Source organism: Salmo salar, chromosome ssa26 (assembly GCF_905237065.1).
Source record: "Salmo salar chromosome ssa26, Ssal_v3.1, whole genome shotgun sequence".
Classification (NCBI taxonomy): Eukaryota; Metazoa; Chordata; class Actinopteri; order Salmoniformes; family Salmonidae; genus Salmo; species Salmo salar.
The window spans coordinates 9,585,378-9,611,108 of NC_059467.1; the positions used below are offsets into that span (position 1 = coordinate 9,585,378).

At 42.1% G+C, this 25,731-nt stretch overlaps 1 protein-coding gene across 3 annotated transcripts in view; it reads right to left on the bottom strand.

Moving 5' to 3' along the window:
- The window catches only part of LOC106587094 (leucine zipper protein 2), a 169,790-nt gene that overhangs the window by 61,682 nt on the left and 82,377 nt on the right, over window positions 1-25,731 (bottom strand). For all 3 annotated transcript variants that reach the window (XM_014175055.2, XM_014175054.2, XM_045708600.1), the window contains exons 2-3: window positions 4,667-4,784; window positions 507-577 (exon numbers count right to left, since the gene is read on the bottom strand). In XM_014175055.2, the coding sequence (XP_014030530.1) occupies window positions 507-577; window positions 4,667-4,784 (189 nt within the window). The remainder of the gene's footprint in view (window positions 1-506; window positions 578-4,666; window positions 4,785-25,731) is intronic.

A 25,731-nucleotide genomic window follows, 5' to 3' on the forward strand; every position in this document is an offset into this window, starting at 1 on the left:
GTAACCTTTCGACATGTGTTGACTTGAGGATGTGGCTACCATGGTTTCACATTAAAATAGTTGCTAGTTATTACTCCCCCAAAGCAATCAAAAACATGATTGAAATGTGTCAAAAACACATGATTTTCCATAACTCAGCTGCCTGGATATCTCGTGATGAAGTCATTTGATAATCATTCATGGCAATGGAACGAATCAAATGCAGGATTAATCGGATTTAAAGTGGAACGCAGGTGGCTGCTCAAATCGTCTGTGGACCAGGAGCCATTGCTCCAATAAAAAATTGTTTTATGGTTTGTTTATGATTGTCATGTGTTGTTGATATGTTGGTTTGCTATTTATAAAGCAGTAGGGTATAAGTATATACTGTGTATACTAAAGGCTGAATTGCAGGTAAAATCACATTCTTCTTGCACCATAGAAGTAATTAAAAGTAATGTTGCTCTTCAAAATAATCCATATGGTAGCAATGTGCAACAGCAAATGGTTAAGAAGGTTAGAGCTACCTCTGCTTGTGGCTGAGTTCCAGGATTCTCTGGACATCCTTCTTGGCCACGGAGTCATCATTTTTCAGTGTCTAGAAGTGAGGAAGGAGAACTTTTTAAGTCTCACAAGAGAAATTGGTTTATTACATGACCACTCACAGTCTCACTCCAACACTCCAAAGTGAAGGAGCTGATTCAAAGCCCTCATACAGTAGGAACGGAAAGAAAACAACAGTGCTCCTTTCGAGTGTAAATGCACACGTTGCTCCAAGCTGTCATACAGTCTATACTCAGGCAAAAAAAAGATGTGAATTATGTTTTTATTTTTCGTCCATATTGTGTAACCCCCTCATAGATTGATGTGTATGCTTTTATGAGGGTAGTCGAAAATACTTATTGTAATACAACAAGTTGTAGTTTATTTGTAAGCTTGTAGGAACTCATATAGTTCATATTCAGGTTGGAGTGTAATTATGAATCTGACACTTTTTGGGGAAGAAAACTCTGGCAGAGACAAACTTTTGAATACAATTATAGAAAATTCAAGTGGTACAGTATCTTGTTACTAATACATTTGATTCTCATTTCCATAAACACAATAATTGGAGTTCAATAATTGCAGCTCTGCGAGATTACAGAACGGTTTTAAAATGTACTTCAGTATAATGAGTAGAGACATTCAGAAAAATACCCATATTTCTGTATCACCAAAACTTTAATCCGGGTGCATCCCATCAGGGTTCGATTTAGAGAGGTGCTGACACTACCATAACAAACCGGGGTACCTCCATAAGCAGTTGAGGTGCGAAGGAATGGCCCCCATTAAACCCTATACTAGCACACCACAGAGCAACTGCCAAGAATCAAAGCTCTATCAGGCAAAGTTTAATTATGAAGGGTTGACCCAGCACCCAAGGGATGTCTAATTAAAATAATAAACACTTAGGTCAGTAAATCTCCACCAGAAAGGTTACTCGGTTACGCATACATAATATATTACTATAAAAAGTTACGGTTGATTGTTTTCCCCCCTTTTTTATAAGAGATCCATCCACCCTCGCTTCTCCCTTAATCTCCCACCGCCTGCTTTGCCAGGTACATTTGTACAAGGCACAGGGGACACTGCCATCCAAGTCTGCACATAATGTACAGTAGCTAACTGAAATCAAAGCCTGCCCCGAGGACAGTGGTAGCTTAGACAGACACACAGTGCCAGCCAGACCCGACCAAGGGACAATGGATTCCACCGAAAACTGTCAGGAGGACAACACCATGATCCCAGGCTGGCCAGGTGTAACGGGTACACTAGGAGTCGGGAAGCAAGTACAGGGAGGGAATTTAATAAATAAACGAAACATAGAACAAAACAAGAAACACGAGTAGTGTACAGACATATAACACAGGAACAGAATCAAAAATGCCTGGGGAAAGAACCAAAGGGAGTGACAGACATAGGAGAGGTAATCAGGAAGGTGATGGAGTCCAGGTGAGTCTCATGAGGCGCAGGTGCGCATAACGATGGTGGCAGGTGTGCATAATAATGAGTAAACTGGCAACAACGAGCGCCAGAGAGGGGGAGTGGGAGTAGACGTGACAGTACCCCCTCCCTGACACGCGGCTCCTGCCGCAGGACGCCGACCAGAGGGACGGTCCCGAGTACCAGGAGCGGGCCAGTCGCTTCTGCTGAGGTGCGGGAACCTGTAGACTCAGCTGAGGCACGGGAACCTGTAGAGCCAGTTGAGGCGCGGGAACCTGTAGAGCCAGCTGAGGCGTGGGAACCTGTACAGCCAGCCGAGGCGTGGGAACCTGTAGAGCCAGCCGAGGCGTGGGAACCTGTAGAGCCAGCTGAGGCGCGGGAACCTGTAGAGACAGCTGAAGCGCGGGAACCTGTAGAGCCAGCTGAGGCGCGGGAACCTGTAGAGCCAGCTGAGGCGTGGGAACCTGTACAGCCAGCCGAGGCGTGGGAACCTGTAGAGCCAGCTGAGGCACGGCAACCTGTAGAGAGCTGAAGCGCGGGAACCTGTAGAGCCAGCTGAGGCGCGGGAACCTGACGAGCCAGCTGAGGCATGGGAGCCTGACGAGCCGGCTGAGGCATGGAAGACTGATGAGCCAACCAAGGCTTGAGAACCTGTCGAGCCAGCTGAGGCATGGAAGCCTGATGAGCTAGCTTCGGCAACCCGGTAGCTTCGGCAATGGAAGCCTGACGAGCCAACCGAGGCTTGAGAACCTATCGAGCCAGCTGAGGCATGGAAGTCTGAGGAGCCAGCTGAGGCATCCCCTTTTGCTTCGGCAGCTGCCCTTGGACCCGACGTCACCAGTAAAAAAGCAAAAAAAAATCCCTGTTGTTTCCCTTTGGTGATGCGTACCGGGTATGCAAAGGGAGAACCAAAGGGAGTGACAGATATAGGGGAGGTAATCAGGAAGGTGATGAGGTCCAGGTGAGTCTCATGAGGCAGAGGTGCGCGTAACAATGATGGCAGGTGTGCATAATAATGAGTAAACTGACGACAACAAGCGCCAGATAGGGGGAACAGGAGTAGACGTGACACCAGGTTACATGTCATACAAGTTCACAGGGTGTAATTGGGAAGTCATTGATTAAAACTGAAATGAAATTGACCCCCTGACCCTGACTGTTCCAGCCCTCCAAATCAGTCAGAGGGGCTACAGCCATCCAAGCCTACTAAAAAAAACACAGTGGCCCAGACAAACCCAAGGGACCCCTGCCACCAAAGTTGGCAAGAGAGATTCCATTCAAGACTGCCTATGTGACAACGGTACTCTGGCTAACATCTGAGAGACATATTTGTGTCTGCTGGTTCTCTGTGGGACACAGGATGTTGAAAGTAGAATTTGGACTGAAAATACTCATACAACCTAAAGTCTTTTTCAATCTATTTGTTCAATTCAATTCATTCGCTACTTGTTTGATGAGAACTGAAATGGAATCGACTGCAGCCCCGATCAGTGGCGATATACAGATGTATCAGAGAAAAATGTATTGCCTTGCAGCAGTATACAATTTAACAACCAAATTACACTGGAATCTCAAGATCTAGGATTAACTATGTTTATGTGGTCTTCCATCCAAGCTATGCATTTACCAATTCCCATGAATATATTCAACAGCATCCACTATGGGAGTGATGATCTTTATCATACATTTCCATCTTCTACCTCTCATCACCTGTCATTCCCCATTCTGTCATTCATATTCTGCACTGTGCTCACAGGAAAGAGTAACGTTGTAACGTAAATGTACATACAACATACTGTATACACAACATTTGCAGATCTGTATGTCAAAAACAGATTACATCGACCTGTGGTAGATGTCAAGGGTAGAAGCATAGATACCATTTAAAGTAGACCTGGGGGTGAAATCATTCAAATAATTTCAGTGTTTGCTTGAGTCCGCCTGGAGTTCCAGGCGGAGTTCCAGTTCCAGGTGAACTATTCCATTGGTTCCATTGAGCCAGGCAATTTCAATCACACACATCTAAGGTATTTGAAAGATGTCAAATACAGTACTGAAGTAAAATAATGTAATATAAACATCCTCCATCAGCACCACACGTGCACGTCCTGTCGCAAAAAGTTACTTGATCATATCATTAAAAATCCTCTGCAAACTAGAACCTGAAAGGGTTCTTCGGCTGTCCCCATGGGATAACCTGTTGAATAACTTGTTGGGGTTCCAGGTAGAACCCTTTTAGTTCCATGTAGTACCCTTAAAGAGGGTTCTACATGGAACCAAAAAGAGTTCTCTTATGGGGACAGCTGAAGAACCCTTTTGGAACCCTTTTTTCGAAGAGTGTAGAGCCAGATTTCTCAACACTTCTACCTTGGAGTAATTTTCCAGTTTTTACAACTGCACCTCAACTACAGGACTTCCACTTCCAATTCGTATTTATATCAGGTGGAGGGGTCGTCAAAACACAGAACATATTGCTTATTTGCTTTTAATAAATGAGGCCCCAGGTATGTAGTGGCTCATTATACCCCAGGACAGTGGATGAGAAAAAGTGAATCAGAGGCTGAGCTGAATTTTTAAGCCATTTTTTAAGCTCTTAAACACAGCCTTTCGAAATAACCCCATGATTCCAAAGGCACTTAAAGCCATCCACCTTTCTTTAACATCCCACTGTAATCGGTCAGAAAAGAAACAGTGGGGCTCTAACCTGAAGGTTGCCTTTTATGCTGTCCAGTTCCTTTGTAGTCTTGGAGAGTTGACGCAGGATGCCAGTCCGCTCTGTGAAGACCTCCTTCAGCTTCTGCTCCAGCCCCTCATAGCCTTGTCTGTCAAGGGAGAGAGAGAGAAGAGAGAGAGATGTCACTACTTTATGTCTGCCGCCTGAGAGAATCCCTCTTTATTGGCACCCTTGGGAGTAGGAGACAGTGTTAAAGCGGATTAAAAGTGTTGTGTCATTAGAGCAAAAGGGTAAAGAAGTACAGACACACTAATATCTACTCAATGCTCAGTCCTTGGTTTCGAGATAAAAAAAAGCACTTCAATCACCTTTGGGAAAGTGTTTTACTCCAATGTGTCATTTGACCAGAGGTCCGCCTCTGCATTTCTATTAAGTACAAATAATCCAACTGTCAAAAAGACTGAAATATCCACAGCACCCATTTGTCAAATGCCTTTTCTATATCTTTATATATTAAACTTTTGAAATGTAAATGAGCACAATTTTTTATGGTGACCTTGCCAAGAGGCAAACATTACTTTTCGTGCAAATGTGCATCAAAATTTGGTCATTACAGTCTTGTCTGAGAACTCTGAATGAATTCATTCCATATGATGCAAACCGGGAACATTCCAGAACATTAGCTAAGATTCCCATTAAGTTATAGTTATGGTTTTATCTAACATTAGGATAATAGCATCCCCAAAAACACAGAATGTTTTGGAAAACAAGATTAATTTTTTTCCAGAAAAAAAATATCTATATAATAGCCACCATAGAACATTCTGGGAAAGTTCTGGGAACTTTCACATAACCAATTTTGGTTTGCTGGGTATACTGATAAAAGATTCCATTCGACTTTGTCCATACCCTTTGCGTACTATTTTAGGGGTTTGCGTCTCTTACCTTACTAGCTTACCTATTGATAAAACAGACATGTGGCTCTTGAAAGACAAGCATACACATCAGCCAAGTGAAGTAGAGTTAGGGGACCCAGTGGTTGGAGGAGTAGGGAATAGAGAGTGAAAGCTCAGGAGTGGCAAATAAAGAGCTGAAGAAGAAACTGACAGCTCTGGCCTTTTGGGGATACGGTTAGCCATGTGAGCTCTTCCTCTCTCCTCTCTCTCTTCATCCCTCGCTCTCTCTCTCTCTTTCTCTCTCCCGCTCTCTCTCATCTGTGGTCATAGATAAAGACATTGCAGCTTGCCTACATCTTCCCTAGTGCCAACTGCCGATATCAGATTGAAAATCTATTTTTATTGAACGCAACACCCTCATTTACAAACAAAAATAAATGAATGAATCTTTTGGAAACTTCCTCAAGATCAAGCTGGTCAGCTAGTGGTTTTCAACGCAACCGGTCGTCAATTTTATATCGACATGCTGTTCATCATTGATTGCTTTCAACCCCCCAGAAAAATAATTAATGTTACAAAAACATTAAACATTTCACTTTAACCACTCCCCTAATTTGACATTAATTTAAGGTGGTAAATAGACAATGAAAGCTCTATCTCTACAAGTCACAAGAACATCAAGGGCCCTCTACAATCAAAACCAAGAACCAGGAAGTGTAGGGGAAAAACAACATCCTTCCAACACCACAGAAATGCCTGTAAGACAAACACCCAAATGGCATTGGGCTAGAAGCTCCAGAGGAAAGAGTAGAGCCCCAAGTGCAAGACAATGTTACTTAACATCTGGAGAAAAACAACAACCCGCCACGCAGCTTAATGAGCTTTACTGTAAACCCCTCTGAGAGTGAATTTTGGGGACCAGGTGTGGAAAAATAAATATACTGTGTCATTTCTTTGTGCTTTTGAATGCAACACTGCTGCCCACCATATTCGGCTGAATCTGGGAGGGCTCCCCACCCGTTCGACCTGGGGCCTTGTTCCAAAAGTCTCATGCACCTCATGTCACAAATCCCATCACCGGATCAAGCACAATAACACATAAATCAGTAATAGAAAAGCAGCACCTAAGAAATAAAGAAATAACATGCTGTAATGCATCCTGCACATGAGTTGCCACCGTATGGCATCTGTGAAATCTATCGCAGGCTCACGCAACAGAGAGAGATGGGGAAATCACTCCCTGTCTGCCAGCTTATTCATTACCCAATGGAATTGGCCCATCCGTGGGAGTGAAATGAATAAGACTCGTAATTTGAGGCCCACAGAAACAGAACTAGCTATATCACATGAAGAGTCACAGATAACGGTAAAAAAAAACTTTGCGCATGGTCCGACGTAAATTGTTAACTACTGCCAAAAATGGAGGCAGATTCATAATTATGTCATGACCTTTCCCCGGCACCAGCGTCCTGGCAACCTCGCGGTTTCACGGATCTGTTGGATGAGAGAAAAGTGTGCTAATGAGAATCGGGTTGTCTGACAAACAGTCTTATGATCAGATACGAGGCCGCTGTCCTCAGAATTCTTCTGCCGGTGATCACATAATTAAATATTTTTTAGTTGGGACAGTAAAACACGACCGGCTCGAAATAATGAAAAGTGCCACACGCAACAACAAAAAATGAAGATGAGCTTTCTCCTATATGAAGAGCAGCATCATTTATTGGGGAAGCCTGCATTAACTTCTTGCGGACAAACATTTCTCTAGCCTTGAAATCACAGCAAGTTTCTGAGTTATATGAGGTTGACCCTGCCATGTAAAAGAGAAGTGCTGAGCCGTGGGCCTGGAGAGGGAAAAGTGCTGAGGTCTACAATCAACAGCGAAACAACAGCTCAATAAGGGGAAGGAAGCAAGGCCATGCCACTTTCCCTCTCTACCTAGAGAGCAGCTGCAGAAGCAGCTTGGTCTTCAGTTCAGTTGACAGGGCTGGCCTGTAACCGCTCTATCGTAGCACCGGTTAACAGCTATTGACCCGGGCCTTTTTTTAATAACAGCTAATAGCTTATGAGATCATTCAGGCTCTCTGGGCGACGCCACAGCAGTCAAAATGTGGAAATGATGTGAAGGAGGTGACGGAGTGAAGCCTTCTGTGAGTGTACATAAAAACAGTATGTAGGCCTGTCTCGCTTATACACACCGGTGTAAGTAAAATCAAGACTGTGCACGCTTGTTGCGTGCACAGTTTTCAGTTGCGATTCATACATGTGGCTATGTCCTACTAGAGGGATTAAAGGAGAACCAAAAATAAGTGTAGCTTATTTGATGTGGATACTTTCATCCAGCTACCGTGCGTTGTAGATTGTTGACAAAAAAAAAAAGACAATTAAGTACATCCCTTTTAATCCAACTTTGTAACACAATAAAACTTGAAGAACTACTTTTGCAAGACACTGTACTGTAGCTGGCAATGTTTCATACTAATCAATGACCTATTCACAATTCATAAATCTTTGTTTTAACATAAACAAGGTATTCATTGATATTATTGGATGTACTTGAAAGGATCCTACTCACACCAGACACACCAGTTGTAAGGATGTATGATAATACAAGGAATCTGAATAATAAGGAATTCCCATGGTGGCCCATGTGAGGACAATCTGTAGATAGTATATAAACACAAAACTACACTGAGTGTACAAAACATTAGGAACATCTTCCTAATATTGAGTTGCACCCCCTTTTGCCCTCAGAACAGCCTCAATTTGTCGGGGCGTGGACTCTACAAGGTGTCAAAAGCGTTTCACAGGGATGCTGGCTCATGTTGACTCCAATGCTTCCCACAATTGTGTCAAGTTGGCTGGATGTCCTTTGGGTGGTAGACTATTCTTGATACACATGGGAAACTGTTGAACATGAAAAACCCAGCAGCATTGCAGTTCTAGACACACTCAAACCGGTGCGCCTGGCACCTACTACCATACCCCGTTCAAAGGCACTTAAATCTTTTGTTTTGCCAATTCACCCTCTGAATGGCACACATACACAATCCAAGTCTCAATTGTCTGAAGCATTAGAAATACTTCTTTAAACTGTCTCCTCCCTTTCATCTACACTGACTGAAGTGGATTTAACAAGTGACATCCATAAGGGGATCATAGCTTTCACATGGCTTCACCTGGTCAGTCTATGTCATGGAAAGAGCAGGTATTCCTAATGTTTTGTAATCTCAGTCTTACTGATCATAGACTACTTTCGCATTGTTTCTTAGTAAATATATTTAGAAATGCCTTCATTATGATTTATTAAGCATTGCCCGGTAGCTGGATGGAAGTATCCCCATCAGATAACCCATATTTAAGAACGCACTTTGAAACCAATATTGTGTGGCAAATAAACTGAAGGGGAACATATTTTACGACGAACAAGCTACAAAACCAACAGCAGAAGTTATTTGTAAGTGCTAGCATTTAACCCGTCAAGTATAGAAGGAGTTTATTTGCTGTCATGCAGATTATGAGGAGACAGCGGTTTATGTAGTGCCTCCAAGTTCAGGCTGGATTAATTGTGTCATTAAGAGGGTGCAAATAAATAGTTGTAATAAGGGGGACTGCCCAAGGCTTGTCGAAAAATTCATTTATTTCTCTACCCAAGCGTGACTACCACCCAACACCTGTGACAAAATCAATCTGTCATGTTTACTGACTCTTGTCTTGTATAAACATAGCAGACAGCAGGGAATATTAATTGCGTTGTCAGGCTATTTAGCACAAAATATTCTTTAATTGTTTGGTTTGACGGACATGGTAAAACAACGGGTTTAAAAGAAGCTAATTTGGCATCAGATGTTGGTAAGACAACACCTAAGAATTTTGGACACAGCGTGACACAGTCCAAAAGCGTAATATATCCCTGAAAAATGATAGCTTGCTCATATTTGAAAGTATATTGATCCATGGCATATTCAGTGACAGTATCCAATGCCAGCTAACCGAGTTGTTTGATATGAAATAAAATATCCAATTGTATCTCCCTCCAAGGTCTTGCATGAGATGAATGTTCTCCATTTCATATTGATTTGATTAACTTTGTGATTTATATCTGAAATTAAAGAGTGGGGTGTTCCGAGACTAAACGAGACACTAAAATGTAAATGTGCATGCTTATGAAGAAAAAAACAAATCAGCTTTTTAATTGATGAAAATGATTTAGGAACTTTCAAAGTGGTGTGTTATTTTATGTGTGTGCGTTTTTGTAATGCGATCCACTACCCAATAACTTTGTCAGTGACCTACTATGAACGGGCCTGAAAACGTTCGATTAATTGATTAACAAATTGACTGATACATTTTTCACAGATACAGTCTTCAACAGTATTCTGATGATATTCCGTAATTAAAATGTTATTAGCTGTTCCAAGAAATATGTTGAAAATGTTCAACTATCTTTACCAGGTAGAAATAAGCACATTTTACTTTCATTTGTGTTAACATTGCTGACTAGTTTTTAGAGCAGAGAATGAAATATTTGACCTTTCATTGGGAATGACAAGATTGTAGTGTCAGTTCCATTGGTTGACTTGCCATGGTCTGCGGCCCCCATACAACTGTGACAAGACTAAACGAAACTTGAGCTAGATGGAGTATTCTATTGAGTGAGTCCTAGATGACCTAGTTAAAAAAAAAAATCTTATTTTCCCTTCAAGAGGCCACCCAAATAAGTTCCCTGAGGTAATTCTGTGTGTCTGTGTCTGTGAGTATGTGTGTAAAATCCAGGCTGTATCACATCTGGCCGTGATTGGGAGTCCCATAGGGCGGTGCACAATTGGCCCAGCATCGTCCAGGTTTGGCCGGAGTAGGCCGTCATTGTAAATAAGAATTTGTTCTAAACTGACTTGCCATGTTAAATAAAGGTTACATTAAAAAAATGTCAATCCCCTGACTGAACTGACTTGGCCTGCATCTTCGATGATCAACCGGACCAAATGATCTTAGGGTGGATCTTTGGGGACCAGCACGACCCAAAAATGGCCCCTGATTATCCATGTGTAGGATAAAGATGCATTGCAGATATATGAGACCATTTTCAGTGCCACCCAACCCAAGCTGGTGCATACCAACTGATACAATGGACTTTATTGTGGAGAAGTTTTACAATACACTGAGCAAGGAAGTGAAAGCCCCATATTATCTGAAGTGAACAGGAATCTCTCGCCATATGCTTCTTCTTTCACGCATCAAGGCCAGCTAATTCGTTCATCACTTAAATTGCCTAATATTCTACAGTGTTCAGATTTGAAGACATTGAAATAGAAATACTTAGCATAATAAATTAATAATTCAATAATTTATTGCAGGCATTTACGTGCATAAATGTATGCCAATTACTTCCCTTGATGTTAAACACTCCATCATTCTGTTATTCCCTATGTGAAGACAGTATTATTTTGGGGGTATTAATTTACATACTGTATATGAATAACACAATAGTTATAAATGGATGTAATGACATTTAAAGGACAATTCCACCCCAAAACGATCTTTTGGTATTTGTTTCATTAGTCCATTGTTGATATAGTCCCAAAATGTTTTGCATGTCAGCAATCAAGTTTTCAAGATATGTAACTTTCAATATATAGAAATACAGCCAGCAATTTCTCAAGCAAGAATTTTGCTAGGACTGTCTGGGTGTGGTCTGAGTGGGGAGGGGAAAACTAAAAACTATCTGTTATTGGCAGAGAGGTTTGAAACTCTCTTTCTTATTGGTCTATTAACTATTTTACTGCCTGGTGATGGCACCAGGCAGGCCAAAACTCCATCCCACCAAAAGAGCAGCCTTTTCAAACAGCTTTTACACTAAAATTGCATTATCATAATATTTACAATCTCTCAATATTATTCCAACCTCATAGTGTGGATGGATGTGGCTGTTTCACCATTAAGGATTCCAGGTTTAAGCCTGTCTTAAGGTAAACCAAATGTACTTGCTTGGAGGTGAGAGCTTGTCAGCATTCCGTCTGCTCTCCCCTCGGTCATGCCCACTCTGAATCGTTTTCACAGTAGACGTTCAACATGAAACCATCCTCCCAGCTGTGGCCACGTCTCAAAACGGCATGCTTTATTTAATAACACTTGGCCCGAGCCGTCTAGACGTGCAGCCTGCATTAAAGTGTGATCCGGCGAAGGGGGGGGGGGAAAACCCTAGGAGGTATCGCTTTTTCTGGCAAATTTAATATCCAAACTGTATTTGTGCGCACCATATCACTTCTGTGCCTTTAATAAATACGCCCTAGAACACAAAGAGACAAGGAGCGCCTTGCTCCTTCCCGCCTGATTTACAGACGAGTTGTGACTCACTCTCCCTTCCTGTCATAGCATGCAGAAGCTCTCGACTGGGGCCTATTTTACAACGAGGGTGTTAAAAAGATATCCCTAGATTTGACCAAGGTTGCCAGCTCCAATTAAATCTTTGATATGGAGTGTTTTGAATGCAGCGCCCACCAACATCCAGTTCCTGTAATGGTTTGTGTTGTGAACCCCTGTGCAATTCTTGTGTTCCAATCAAGCTGAATGCCTTTACTCTTCTCTTTGAAAGGCACACCTGCCAAACATCAAAAGCTACAAAGTATCTCTCTATTGAGGCTATAGATAATACACTTCCATTGTGTGGGAGAGAGAGAGAACACCACCTTTTCAGTCAAAGAAAATGTGGGTTGCTGAAAAGGCAGTACACACCTACAAACCAGGCAGAAATGTGTAGGAAGAAAAAGTCATAGTGTGAGTGACATTCAGCCCCGTTCAAAAAAAGAATTCAACATAACATCTTATATTCAGTTGAAATCCTTATATTCAGTTGAAATCCACTGATATTGTTTACTCTTATTCATTTAGAATGCTGTTACGGCCTTGTAAAACATGCGCCATATAGAATAGACTGTGGTATGATTCTTATATACTCTTTCAAATGGTTGTATGATATCAATATCTCTCAGTGTGCCAATGTAGAAAGGAAGCAAACAACAAACAAACGCATATGGACATGCGAGGCTTGCCAGAGCAAGAGTAAATATTTGACTTTGCATGCCTTTCGAGTTAAAGCTCACATCTTTCACTCCTACTAATGGAAAATTGTTTCCTGCTGTCGCAGAATGAAGATAAGTGTGTCCATGAACCCAGATACACAATGGAAAACGGCATAATATGAAATGCGTTATTTGAGAATGGTGGACTGAATGATGGAATGAGTCAAGTCCTAACGTGATTCACTAAACGGGTTGGATAGAGCACTATAACAGAGCATCGGTGTAATAGGCTGTAGTGGTAAGATGGGATAAAAAGGGGATGATGCGAGCAACCAAAGCTCAGACCACATGAGAATTTCTCGGTTAGTAAATAAGTAAAGACTGTATAATCGCCTTAGACACACACCACAATGAGCAGACGTGTTTGGAAGCAGCACTACATCTAGAGAAACAAAAATTCCCCTCCCATGAATTCTGTTTCATTGCAGAGAGAGTGGAATAGCCAGGAAAAATACAATGCATTGTGTTCCTGTCTAATCACATGTAAGTGTGGAATAATGACTGATCAAAGATGTGTTTTGAGACCTACTACATTGCACTGGGGTTTTACAGAATCACTGATCTACAAATCACAATTCTGCACCTCACCTTGCTCAAACTGATCCTCTCAAGCACGCCGGTTATCTATGGCAGTGGTTCTCAAACATCTCCTCGGGGACCCGCAGCCATTCCATGTATTTGATCTATTCTATGTTTTCGACTTGTCAACTAATCATCAAGCCTTTGACTAGGTCAATCAGGTGAGCTAGTTCAGGGCCACAACAACACTGTGAAATGTCTGGGGGTCCCCGAGGACACGTTTGAAAAACAATGATCTATGGGAGCTTTAGTGGCTCTGTGGGTCCGATTCCCCCTTCTGACAAATAAGCGAAGGAAAAAGTGAAGTTGGCAATAGGCAAGCACATGCACCTGATTCACATCAAGGGCAATCAGTAAAGCTTCTGCCCCACTTACAAGTGTAATTCTGAGAGAGAGAGAGAGAGAGAGAGAGAGAGAGAGAGAGAGAGAGAGAGAGAGAGAGAGAGAGAGAGAGAGAGAGAGAGAGAGAGAGAGAGAGAGAGAGAGAGAGAGAGAGAGAGAGAGAGAGAGAGAAAGAGAGAGAAAGAGAAAGAGAAAGAGGATTTGGAATTGGATGAGACTTGATTACTGGTTAACTACCCTGCTGGTGCTCCATTCAGTTTTGGATGAGGAATCCTCTGGCGGTGGGATGATCAATTTAGAGTAGGCAAGACCCTGTTTGATTCCATTGTTTGGGCACAGGCAAGCTGTCAGTCGGGCCTGTGTCTGGGAGTGCTTTGAGTTTGTTTTCTGTCTCTTATTTGCTACAGTGATTTGCCACTTCACCAACTCCTCAATAAAATCCCCAATCAGGCTTTTCATTAAATTTGTTTGTGTTCTACTGGTCTACTGTGTAGAATACCATAGCAAGGTTAGATGTCTCTTCTCCATACTATCTTGTTACAGGGTTAGATGTCCTTTCTCCACACAACTTGTTACAGGGTTAGATGTCTCTTCTCCATACTATCTTGTTACAGGGTTAGATGTCTCTTCTCCACACTATCTTGTTACAAGGTTAGATGTCCTTTCTCCACACAACTTGTTACAGGGTTAGATGTCTCTTCTCCACACTATCTTGTTACAAGGTTAGATGTCCTTTCTCCACACAACTTGTTACAGGGTTAGATGTCTCTTCTCCACACTATCTTGTTACAGGGTTAGATGTCTCTTCTCCACACTATCTTGTTACAGGGTTAGATGTCCTTTCTCCACACAACTTGTTACAGGGTTAGATGTCTCTTCTCCACACTATCTTGTTACAGGGTTAGATGTCCTTTCTCCACACAACTTGTTACAGGGTTAGATGTCTCTTCTCCACACAACTTGTTACAGGGTTAGATGTCTCTTCTCCACACTATATTGTTACAGGGTTAGATGTCCTTTCTCCACACAACTTGTTACAGGGTTAGATGTCTCTTCTCCACACAACTTGTTACAGGGTTAGATGTCTCTTCTCCACACTATATTGTTACAGGGTTAGATGTCCTTTCTCCACACAACTTGTTACAGGGTTAGATGTCCTTTCTCCACACTATCTTGTTACAGGGTTAGATGTCTTTTCTCCACACTATCTTGTTACAGGGTTAGATGTCCTTTCTCCACACAACTTGTTACAGGGTTAGATGTCTCTTCTCCATACTATCTTGTTACAGGGTTAGATGTCCTTTCTCCACACAACTTGTTACAGGGTTAGATGTCTCTTCTCCACACTATCTTGTTACAGGGTTAGATGTCCTTTCTCCACACAACTTGTTACAGGGTTAGATGTCTCTTCTCCACACTATCTTGTTACAGGGTTAGATGTCCTTTCTCCACACAACTTGTTACAGGGTTAGATGTCCTTTCTCCACACAACTTGTTACAGGGTTAGATGTCTTTTCTCCACACTATCTTGTTACAGGGTTAGATGTCCTTTCTCCACACAACTTGTTACAGGGTTAGATGTCTCTTCTCCATACTATCTTGTTACAGGGTTAGATGTCCTTTCTCCACACAACTTGTTACAGGGTTAGATGTCTCTTCTCCATACTATCTTGTTACAGGGTTAGATGTCCTTTCTCCACACAACTTGTTACAGGGTTAGATGTCTCTTCTCCACACTATCTTGTTACAAGGTTAGATGTCCTTTCTCCACACAACTTGTTACAGGGTTAGATGTCTCTTCTCCACACTATCTTGTTACAGGGTTAGATGTCTCTTCTCCACACTATCTTGTTACAGGGTTAGATGTCCTTTCTCCACACAACTTGTTACAGGGTTAGATGTCTCTTCTCCACACTATCTTGTTACAGGGTTAGATGTCCTTTCTCCACACAACTTGTTACAGGGTTAGATGTCTCTTCTCCACACAACTTGTTACAGGGTTAGATGTCTCTTCTCCACACTATATTGTTACAGGGTTAGATGTCCTTTCTCCACACAACTTGTTACAGGGTTAGATGTCTCTTCTCCACACAACTTGTTACAGGGTTAGATGTCTCTTCTCCACACTATATTGTTACAGGGTTAGATGTCCTTTCTCCACACAACTTGTTACAGGGTTAGATGTCCTTTCTCCACACTATCTTGTTACAGGGTTAGATGTCTTTTCTCCACACTATCTTGTTACAGGGTTAGATGTCCTTTCTCCACACAACTTGTTACAGGGTTAGATGTCTCTTCTCCATACTATCTTGTTACAGGGTTAGATGTCCTTTCTCCACACAACTTGTTACAGGGTTAGATGTCTCTTCTCCACACTATCTTGTTACAGGGTTAGATGTCCTTTCTCCACACAACTTGTTACAGGGTTAGATGTCTCTTCTCCACACTATCTTGTTACAGGGTTAGATGTCCTTTCTCCACACAACTTGTTACAGGGTTAGATGTCCTTTCTCCACACAACTTGTTACAGGGTTAGATGTCTTTTCTCCACACTATCTTGTTACAGGGTTAGATGTCCTTTCTCCACACAACTTGTTACAGGGTTAGATGTCTCTTCTCCATACTATCTTGTTACAGGGTTAGATGTCCTTTCTCCACACAACTTGTTACAGGGTTAGATGTCTCTTCTCCACACTATCTTGTTACAGGGTTAGATGTCCTTTCTCCACACAACTTGTTACAGGGTTAGATGTCTCTTCTCCACACTATCTTGTTACAGGGTTAGATGTCCTTTCTCCACACAACTTGTTACAGGGTTAGATGTCTCTTCTCCACACTATCTTGTTACAAGGTTAGATGTCTCTTCTCCACACTATCTTGGCAGAGTTGCAAGATTAACATTATGAAATGCAAAGTCAAGCATGCAATATGGGGCTTTTCACAAATCGCAGCTTAACTAAGAGGAAATGCTCAGGATGATTGACACACTGAAATGAAACTCTTGACAGGTTTGAAATTGACATTCATACATCAACAAAAAATGTGAAATATGAAAATCAGGGAGTAGTGAGCTGCGACGAGACACTATACATTACTGTTATGAAGAAAAAATGAGGTTATATTACATTGATATGTGATAAAAATTGCTGTTCAGCAGTGACCCAACCCCTCAAACAAACCACATCTTTAATACCTGCCCTACTCATGTTTTTCTTATAACTTCAAGTATTCCAAGAGATTGCTATTTTACATGCTCAGAATACAGCATATTCTGCCACCAGTTTTTAAGCAGCTGTGTGACTGTTGTGTAGTTTCTCTTTTACATTGCATGGAATGTGACCTAACAGGAATTAAAGCCAAAAACAACAATAGATACAGTACCAGTCAAAAGTCTGGCCACACCAATTCATTCAAGGGTTTTTCTTTATTTTTACTATTTTCTACATTGTAGAATAACAGTGAACACATCAAAGCTAAATTCAGCAAAAAAAGAAACTCACTGTCAACTGCGTTTATTTTCAGCAAACTTAACGTGTAAATATTTGTATGAACATAACAAGATTCAACAACTAAGACATAAACTGAACAAGTTCCACAGACATGTGACTAACATAAATGGAATAATGTGTCCCTGAACAAAGCGGGGGTCAAAATCAAAAGTAACAGTCAGTATCTGGTGTGGCCACCAGCTGCATTAAGTACTGCAGTGCATCTCCTCCTCATGGACTGCACCAGATTTGCCAGTTCTTGCTGTGAGATGTTACCACACTCTTCCACCAAGGCACCTGCAAGTTCCCGGATATTTCTGGGGGGAATGGCCCTAGCCCTCACCCTCCGATCCAACAGGTCCAAGACGTACACAATGGGATTGAGATCTGGGCTCTTTGCTGGCCATGGCAGAACACTGACATTCCAGTCTTGCAGGAAATCACGCACAGAACGAGCAGGTGGCATTGTCATGCTGGAGGGTCATGTCAGGATGAGCCTGCAGGAAGGGTACCACATGAGGGAGGAGGATGTCTTCCCTGTAACGCACAGCGTTGAGATTGCCTGCGATGACAACAAGCTCAGTCCGATGATGCTGTGACACATCGCCCCAGACCATGACGGACCGTCCACCTCCAAATCGATCCCGCTCCAGAGTACAGGCCTCAGTGTAACGCTCATTCCTTTGACGATAAACGCAAATCTGACCATCACTCCAGTGAGACAAAACCGCGACTCGTCAGTGAAGAGCACTTTTTGCCAGTCCTGTCTGGTCCAGCAACGGTGGGTTTGTGCCCATAGGCGACGTTGTTGCCAGTGATGTCTGGTGAGGACCTGCCTTACAACAGGCCTACAAGCCCTCAGTCCAGCCTCTCTCAGCCTATTGCGCAGTCTGAGCACTGATGGAGGGATTGTGCGTTCCTGGTGTAACTCGGGCAGTTGTTGTTGCCATCCTGTACCTGTCACGCAGGTGTGATGTTCGGATGTACCGATCCTGTGCAGGTGTTGTTACACATGGTATGCCACTGCGAGGATGATCAGCTGTCTGCCCTGTCTCCCTGTAGTGCTGTCTTAGGCGTCTCACAGTACGGATATGGCAATTTATTGCCCTGGCCACATCTGCAGTCCTCATGCCTCCTTGCAGCATGCCTAAGGCACGTTCACGCAGATGAGCAGGGACCCTGGGCATCTTTCTTTTGGTGTTTTTCAGAGTCAGTAGAAAGGCCTCTTTAGTGTTCTAAGTTTTCATAACTGTGACCTTAATTGCCCACCGTCTGTAAGCTGTTAGTGTCTTAACGACTGTTCCATAGGTGCATGTTCATTAATTGTTTATGGTTCATTGAACAAGCATGGGAAACAGTGTTTAAACCCTTTACAATGAAGATCTGTGAAGTTATTTGGATTTTTACGAATTATCTTTGAAAGACAGGGTCCTGAAAAAGGGATGTTTCTTTTTTTGCTGAGTTTATGAAATAACACATAAGGAATCATGTAGTAATCAAAATATATGTCATATTTTAGATTCTTGAAAGTAGCCACCCTTTGACTTGATGACAGCTTTGCACACTTTTGGCATTCTCTCAACCAGCTTCACCTGGAATGTTTTTCCAACAGTCTTGAAGGAGTTCCCACATATGCTGAGCACTTGTTGGCTGCTTTTCCTTCACTCTGCGGTCCAACTCATCCCAAACCATCTCAATTTGGTTGAGGTCGGGGGATTGTGGAGGCCAGGTCATCTGACGCAGCACTCCATCACTGACCTTCTTGGTCAAATAGCCCTTACACAGCCTGGAGGTGTGTTGGGTCATTGTCCTGTTGAAAAACAATGATAGTCCCACTAAGCGCAAACCAGATGGGATGGCGTATCGCTGCAGAATGCTGTGTTAACCATGCTGGTTAAGTGTGTCTTGAATTCTAAATAAATCACTGACAATGTCACCAGCAAAGCACCCCCACACCATCACACCTCCTTTACCATGCTTCACGGGGGGGAACCACACATGCGGAATTCATCTGTTCACCTACTCTGCTTCTCACAAAGACACAGTGGTTGGAACCAAAAATCTCAAATTTGGACTCATCAGACCAAAGGACAGATTTCCACCAGTCTAATGTCCATTGCTCGTGTTTCTTGGCCCAAGCAAGTCTCTTCTTAGTATTGGTGTCCTTTAGTCATGGTTTCTTTGCAGTAATTCTACCATAAAGGCCTGATTCACTTAGTCTCCTCTGAACAGTTGATGTTGAGATATGTCTGTTACTTGAACTCTGTGAAATATTTCTTTGGACTGCAATTTCTGAGGCTGGTAACTCTGATGAACTTATCCTCTGCAGCAGAGGTAACTCTGGGTCTTCCTTTCCTGTGGCGGTCCTCATGGGAGCCAGTTTCATCAAAGTGCTTGATGGCTTTTGCGACTGCACTTGAAGAAACTTTCAAAGTTCTTCACATTATCTGCATTGACTGACCTTCATGTCTTAAAGTTATGATGGACTATCGTTTCCCTTTGCTTATTTGAGCTGTTCTTGCCATAATATGGACTTGGTCTTTTACCAAATAGGGCTATCTTCTGTATACCACCCCTACCTTGTCACAACACAACTGATTGGCTCAAACGCATTAAGAAGGAAATAAATCCCACAAATGAACTTTTAACAAGGCACACCTGTTAATTGAAACGCATTCCAGGTGACTACCTCATGAAGCTGGTTGAGAGAATGCCAAGAGTGTTCAAAGCTGTCATCAAGGCAAAGGGTGGCTACTTTGAATAATATCAAATATCAAATATATTTTGATTTGTTTAAAACTTTTCTGGTTACTACATGATTCCATATGTGTTTTTTCATAATTCTGATGTCTTCACAACTATTTTACAATGTACAAAATAGTACAAATAAAGAAAAACCCTGCAATGAGTAGGTGTGTCCAAAATTTTGACTGGTCTTGTCCATTGATTAGTCTGGTCTGACAATTTCTAGTTGAATACAGATGTTTTGGGCATCGATGTCAATTTCTGTCAGATAACTTTTTTTTCTGTCATACATTTTCTCCAGGAATACGTCAATCCTAACCCCATCCTTCACCTCAACAACCACAAACTTGAATTCATTATCATAAACCTTACAATGATGAAAATAAGATGAAATTGCAGGGTTTGATCAAATTGTCAAATATGGCATACTCAGTGCTTTCAAAACGTCAATATGAGACGTTGGTCTGTCCAAATACTTCACATTTATCTGACCTTCGCCCAAAATGTCTGAATGTAATGAAAAAGGTATCACACCAAAAAGCTATTTTATTTTTTCCTCTATAGCCCATCAAAGTCAGTTCAGCCTGGAACATAAAACAAACCAAAATTGAAAGATTCACAACATTCTTCTTAAATAATTCCAATTGCTTAATTTTGAACGGCATAGAAACTCTGACTACACTAGCACAGACTGTACCATGTCTAGACATACAGTCTGACCGTACCATGTCTAGACATACAGTCTGACCGTACCATGTCTAGACATGCAGTCTGACATACATTTGATTCATTTATTGGCTGATGCGTTGCTTTTTGTTTCACAACATTGATTCCTTGTTAACATGAATCCAAACACGTAACAGTGTAACAACACAGTCATTTTATTCTAAAATCTAGTTAATAGATTTAATAAGAACCTGGACAATAGGAAAAAGTCACATCCTATCTGCATGACATTTTTATAACAAAAGACACAGACATACTCTTCCAGCGCCACAAAACATCAAGCCCCAGGCGTGTTTTGATTTTACACCACGCTGTAAACATCCTTAATTAAATAGATGAAGGAATCCATACACCCATAGAGTGGAAGTGCCCATTATGTTTTCAAAGTAAAGGAAAGATATAACCCCTCAATTGAATTACAGTTCTACAAACTCCTTGCATCCTGAGAATCAACATTTATAAACAGTGGTATGCCAAGTGTAGAATTGCAAAAGCTTTCGATCTTGCTGAGAAACCTGGTTTTGATGTCTCTCATGTATAGCTGGTGTATTATCACAATAAAGAGAACCAACCATCTGGGAAGTTTACATTAGAGGAGATGTTTGCATTTGAGTGACTCACATTTTTTGTTTATTTTTGCTGTATGGGATTCATCTTGCCTTGGTGAGTCCTCCTTCTGGTGCAGCAGCAATGCAGCAGCAATGCAGCACCCACATTTTATTTACGCCAGATAGATACCAATAACAAGAGTCTTTGTTTCATTTCAAAGAGCATCGAAACATTCAGAATCAATCCAAATTAATTACACTCGGGCACCTGCATTGACAACTGCATGGGGTCCTGGCTGACGAGAGAGATGACAACGGGCAGCAATCTGACAGAAGCATCCAAGTCAAAAGAATGACCTCTCGATTTAGCTGTGCGAAGCAGGCTAAAATGTAGCTGTAGGTTGCTCCACACTCCCTCACAAAGCAATTTTCCAAGGACCAAATCCACTTGCGCCCAGTCAAGCGTTCATGAAAACTGGCTAATGCGTTGTTACCTTGCGCCAACCTGGGCTAACCTGTTGGCAAAATTAATTGGATTTCCACATCGAGTTAAAGAAAGGCATTACCATTGGGGGAGTAGGGTATTGACAGGGCTCAACATTGATGTTTGTTCTCTTGTCCGGGACAAGTAAAAAAAAATGTTTTGGGCCAAACAGAATATATATTTACTTTGATCAGAATTGGATCAGTGTCCTCTGGATGGAGAGTTTTGTGCACTGTTCTCCCAATTTATGCAGAGCGCATCGGAGTAGAATTGTATTGCATTAACAGGCATGGGAGGTCCTTTTCAATTACCTTCTGAGATCAAAGTGCAGAGCCATGTGAAGCCTTGTGTGCACATTTGCTGATATTCCTTGCTAGTTTGTGAATTGTTTGCCCAATTAAAGCACATTTTTGGTCAGCAAAAAGGGTTCGTACGGTCATGAATATCCTGGAAAACTCATGTGTGAATCACATGCTTGTGTGCCAGTGCGTGTGGGCCTGAGGAGCGAGAGAGACATTGCAGCAGCAGGTAGCCTATAATAATGATAGGCAACAGACAATTAGATTTCAAAACATACTGTGTTGCCTGGTTAGTTATCTCGGTAGTTAACTTTTAAGCTATTAGCATATACACTGAATACAAATATAAATGCAACACGCAACAATTTCAAAGATTTTACTGAGTTACAGTTCATATAAGGAAATCAGTAAATTGAAATAAATTCATTAGGCCCTAATTTATGGACTGTTGGTCACAGATACTTTCAAAATGTTAGGGGTGCGGATCAGAAAACCAGTCAGTATCTGGTGTGACTACCATTTGCTCAGTACTTAATTTGTAAATTGGGAGGTGCCTGAACAAAAAGTGAGCGCGAGAGTGGAGTGACCTGGGGAGTTCTGAGGTACCGGAACGCATGAGGGGGAAAAAAATCACCTTTATAATAAAGCATTACATGCATATCATAACATTTACGTAGTGGCATTAAGCAGTAGAGTAGAGGCACTTATAGGAGTTGCACACATGGGGAAACATTTTAGTAGCCTATGGTCTGGCAAAAATGTTGGCCATTTCATGCAATTCTACATCATTTTAAATTAACATTTTTTAATACCGCACACATGATCGAAATGGCAGGTTACTTTGACACTGACAAACTGAGAATCTGAGATCAATAAAAACGGCCTTGTCTTGAGTCCATCAATGACCTAGGTCTAGATGTGTGGAAAAACATATTGTAGGCTACAATATGAGGAGGAAATTATAGTCCTAAAAATGCTTTCCAGTTGCACTCTGTCACCCAATGATGCACAGCTCACTCGCTGGTGATGGCCGATGCGCTTGTGCCAAAAGCCTATCTCTCTCTCTCTCTTTTTTGTAAAACAATATTTGGAAGTTGATCAAAAGTTTGGTAGTCTACAGCCTAGTCTTCTCTTTTCAGCAGGAGCCATTTGCTTTCCAACCTATGTTTTCCCTTGATTGCATTTTAAATATTGCGAAAGGCCTGTTTTGTCTGCGTGCTGTTTTTTCACTGACAGATTTGCCACGCATTCCCGACTGTAGGCTATTCCTTGTTATTAGGCTACAATCCACAGCTCTGTCATTAAATTATAAGCCTTCTCATGGCATAGTAGGCTATTCTGAATTATTGAATTTATTTCTGAAGAGACAGCAGTAATTCTATAACTTTGGCAAATGTATTTCAATTTATCAGGGGTGCTGCAGTTCCTTCAGAACCCTTGGCGCGGCTATGATTCTACAAGTACATAAATGATGAAGCGCAACGCTGGAGAGATGAGAGTTGCAGGCTCATGTCTATCAGAGCAGAGAGGGGTCATAGGAAGTGAATCTCATTCTAATTATGTGAGACATACTGCCACAATTGTCACACAGCCACTTGTTGGTCTCAAACATAGGTTACAATGTTACGCAAACCATAAACCCAGGCCCGCCCAACCCAAATCAACTCTTAGAATATTAGGCCCGGGCTGAAAATCTACTTTTCATTTGACATTTTTTTGTGGGGAAAGGAAAATTAACTAAGAGGCAACTCGAATGAACTTTGATCGCTTTTACTATACATTATATTTTATGCCAGGAGAGGTAGCGGATCCAACCAAATAGGTTCCGTAACAAAAGTGCGGGATCCTGTTCCGACAGGAACACTGGCCTCATGCAGGGTGACATATCTCCTTTGCGTAGAGTTAATCAGGCTGTTGATTGTGCCCTGTGGAATGTTGAACGGCACGACAATGGGCCTCAGGATCGCGTCACGGTATCTCTATGTATTCAAATTGCCATCGATAAAATGCAATTGTGCTCGTTGTCCATAGCTTATGCCTGCCCATAACATAACCCCAGCGCCACCATGGGACACTCTGTTCACAACGTTGACATCAGCAAACCACTCGCCCACATGACACTATACATGCCGTCTGCCATCTGCCTGGTACAATTGAGCATTTTCCCACTGAAGGCGTTTATGATGCCTGCAATCAAGTCAAGACCCTGGTGAGGACGACGAGCACGCAGATGAGCTTCCATGAGACGGTTTCTGATAGTCTGTGCAGAAATGATTTTGTTGTGCAAACAATTCCATCAGCTGTCCGGGTGGCTGGTCTTAGACAATCCCACTGGTGAAGAAGCTGGATGTGGAGGTCCTGGGCTGGCGTGGTTAAAACTTGGTCTGCGGTTGTGAGGCCGGTTGGACGTACTGCCAAATTCTACTGAACGTTCAGTTCTCTGTCAACAGCTCTGGTGGACGTTCCTCCAGTCAGCATGCCAATTGCACACTCTCTCAAAACTTGAGACATCTGTGGATTTGTGTTGTGTGACAAAACTTCACATTTTAGAGTGGCCTTTTGTCGTCCCCAGCACAAGGTGCATCTGTGTAATGATCATGCTGTTTAATCAGCTTTGTGATATGCCACACCTGTCAGGTGGAGGTGAGAAATACATCTGACACTGTGGGAGAGTTGGGATTCCCCTCTATTCATCATTGACCATGTCATTCTGATATTAAAAATATTCTTAGAATAGCAAATAACTCACATGCTGTCAATAGATCTCCCGGAAACATCAACATTTTTAGCCATACGAGGTTATGGATATTTTTAACTAGGCAAGTCAGTTAAGAACAAATACTTATTTACAATGACGGCCTACCAAAAACGAAAAAGCCTCCTTCGGGGACAGGGGCTGGGATTAAAAATAAAAGTAAAAATAAATCAAATAAAAATATAGGACAAAACACACATCACGACAAGAGAGACAACACTACATAAAGAGAGACCTAAGACAACAACATAGCATGGCAGCAACACATGACAACACAGGATGGTAGCAACACAACGTGACAACAACATTGTAGCAACACAACATGGCAGCAGCACAACATGGTACAAGCATTATTGGGCACAGACAACAGCACAAAGAGCAAGAAGATAGAGACAACAATACATCACGCAAAGCAGCCACAACTGTCAGTAAGAGTGTCCATGATCGAGTCTTTGAATTAAGAAATTGAGATAAAACTGTCCAGTTTGAGTGTTTGTTGCAACTCATTCCAGTCGCTAGCTGCAGCGAACTGAAAAGAGGAGCGACTCAGGGATGTGTGTACTTTGGGGACCTTTAACAGAATGTGACTGGCAGAACGGGTGTTGTATGTGGAGGATGAGAGCCGCAGTAGATATCTCAGATAGGGAGGAGTGAGGCCTAAGAGGGTTTTATAAATAAGCATCAACCAGTGGGTCTTGCGACGGGTATAGAGAGATTACCAGTTTTCAGAAGAGTATAGAGTGCAGTGATGTGTCCTATAAGGAGCATTGGTGGCAAATCTGATGGCCGAATGGTAAAGAACATCTATCCGCTCGAGAGCACCCATACCCGCTGATCTATAAATTACGTCTCTGTAATCTAGCATGGGTAGGATGGTCATCTGAATCAGGGTTAGTTTGGCAGCTGGGGTGAAAGAGGAGCGATTACGATAGAGGAAACCAAGTCTAGATTTAACTTTAGCCTGCAGCTTTGATATGTGCCGAGAGAAGGACAGTGTACGGTCTAGCCATACTCCCAAGTACTTGTATGAGATTACAACAGACAAGTTGTAATCGTTAATGTAAACAGTAAAAATTACAGGACCCTAATTCGACCCCTGCAGGACACCTTTCGTGCACATTTCCAGATATCATCAACAGTAATACAATCAA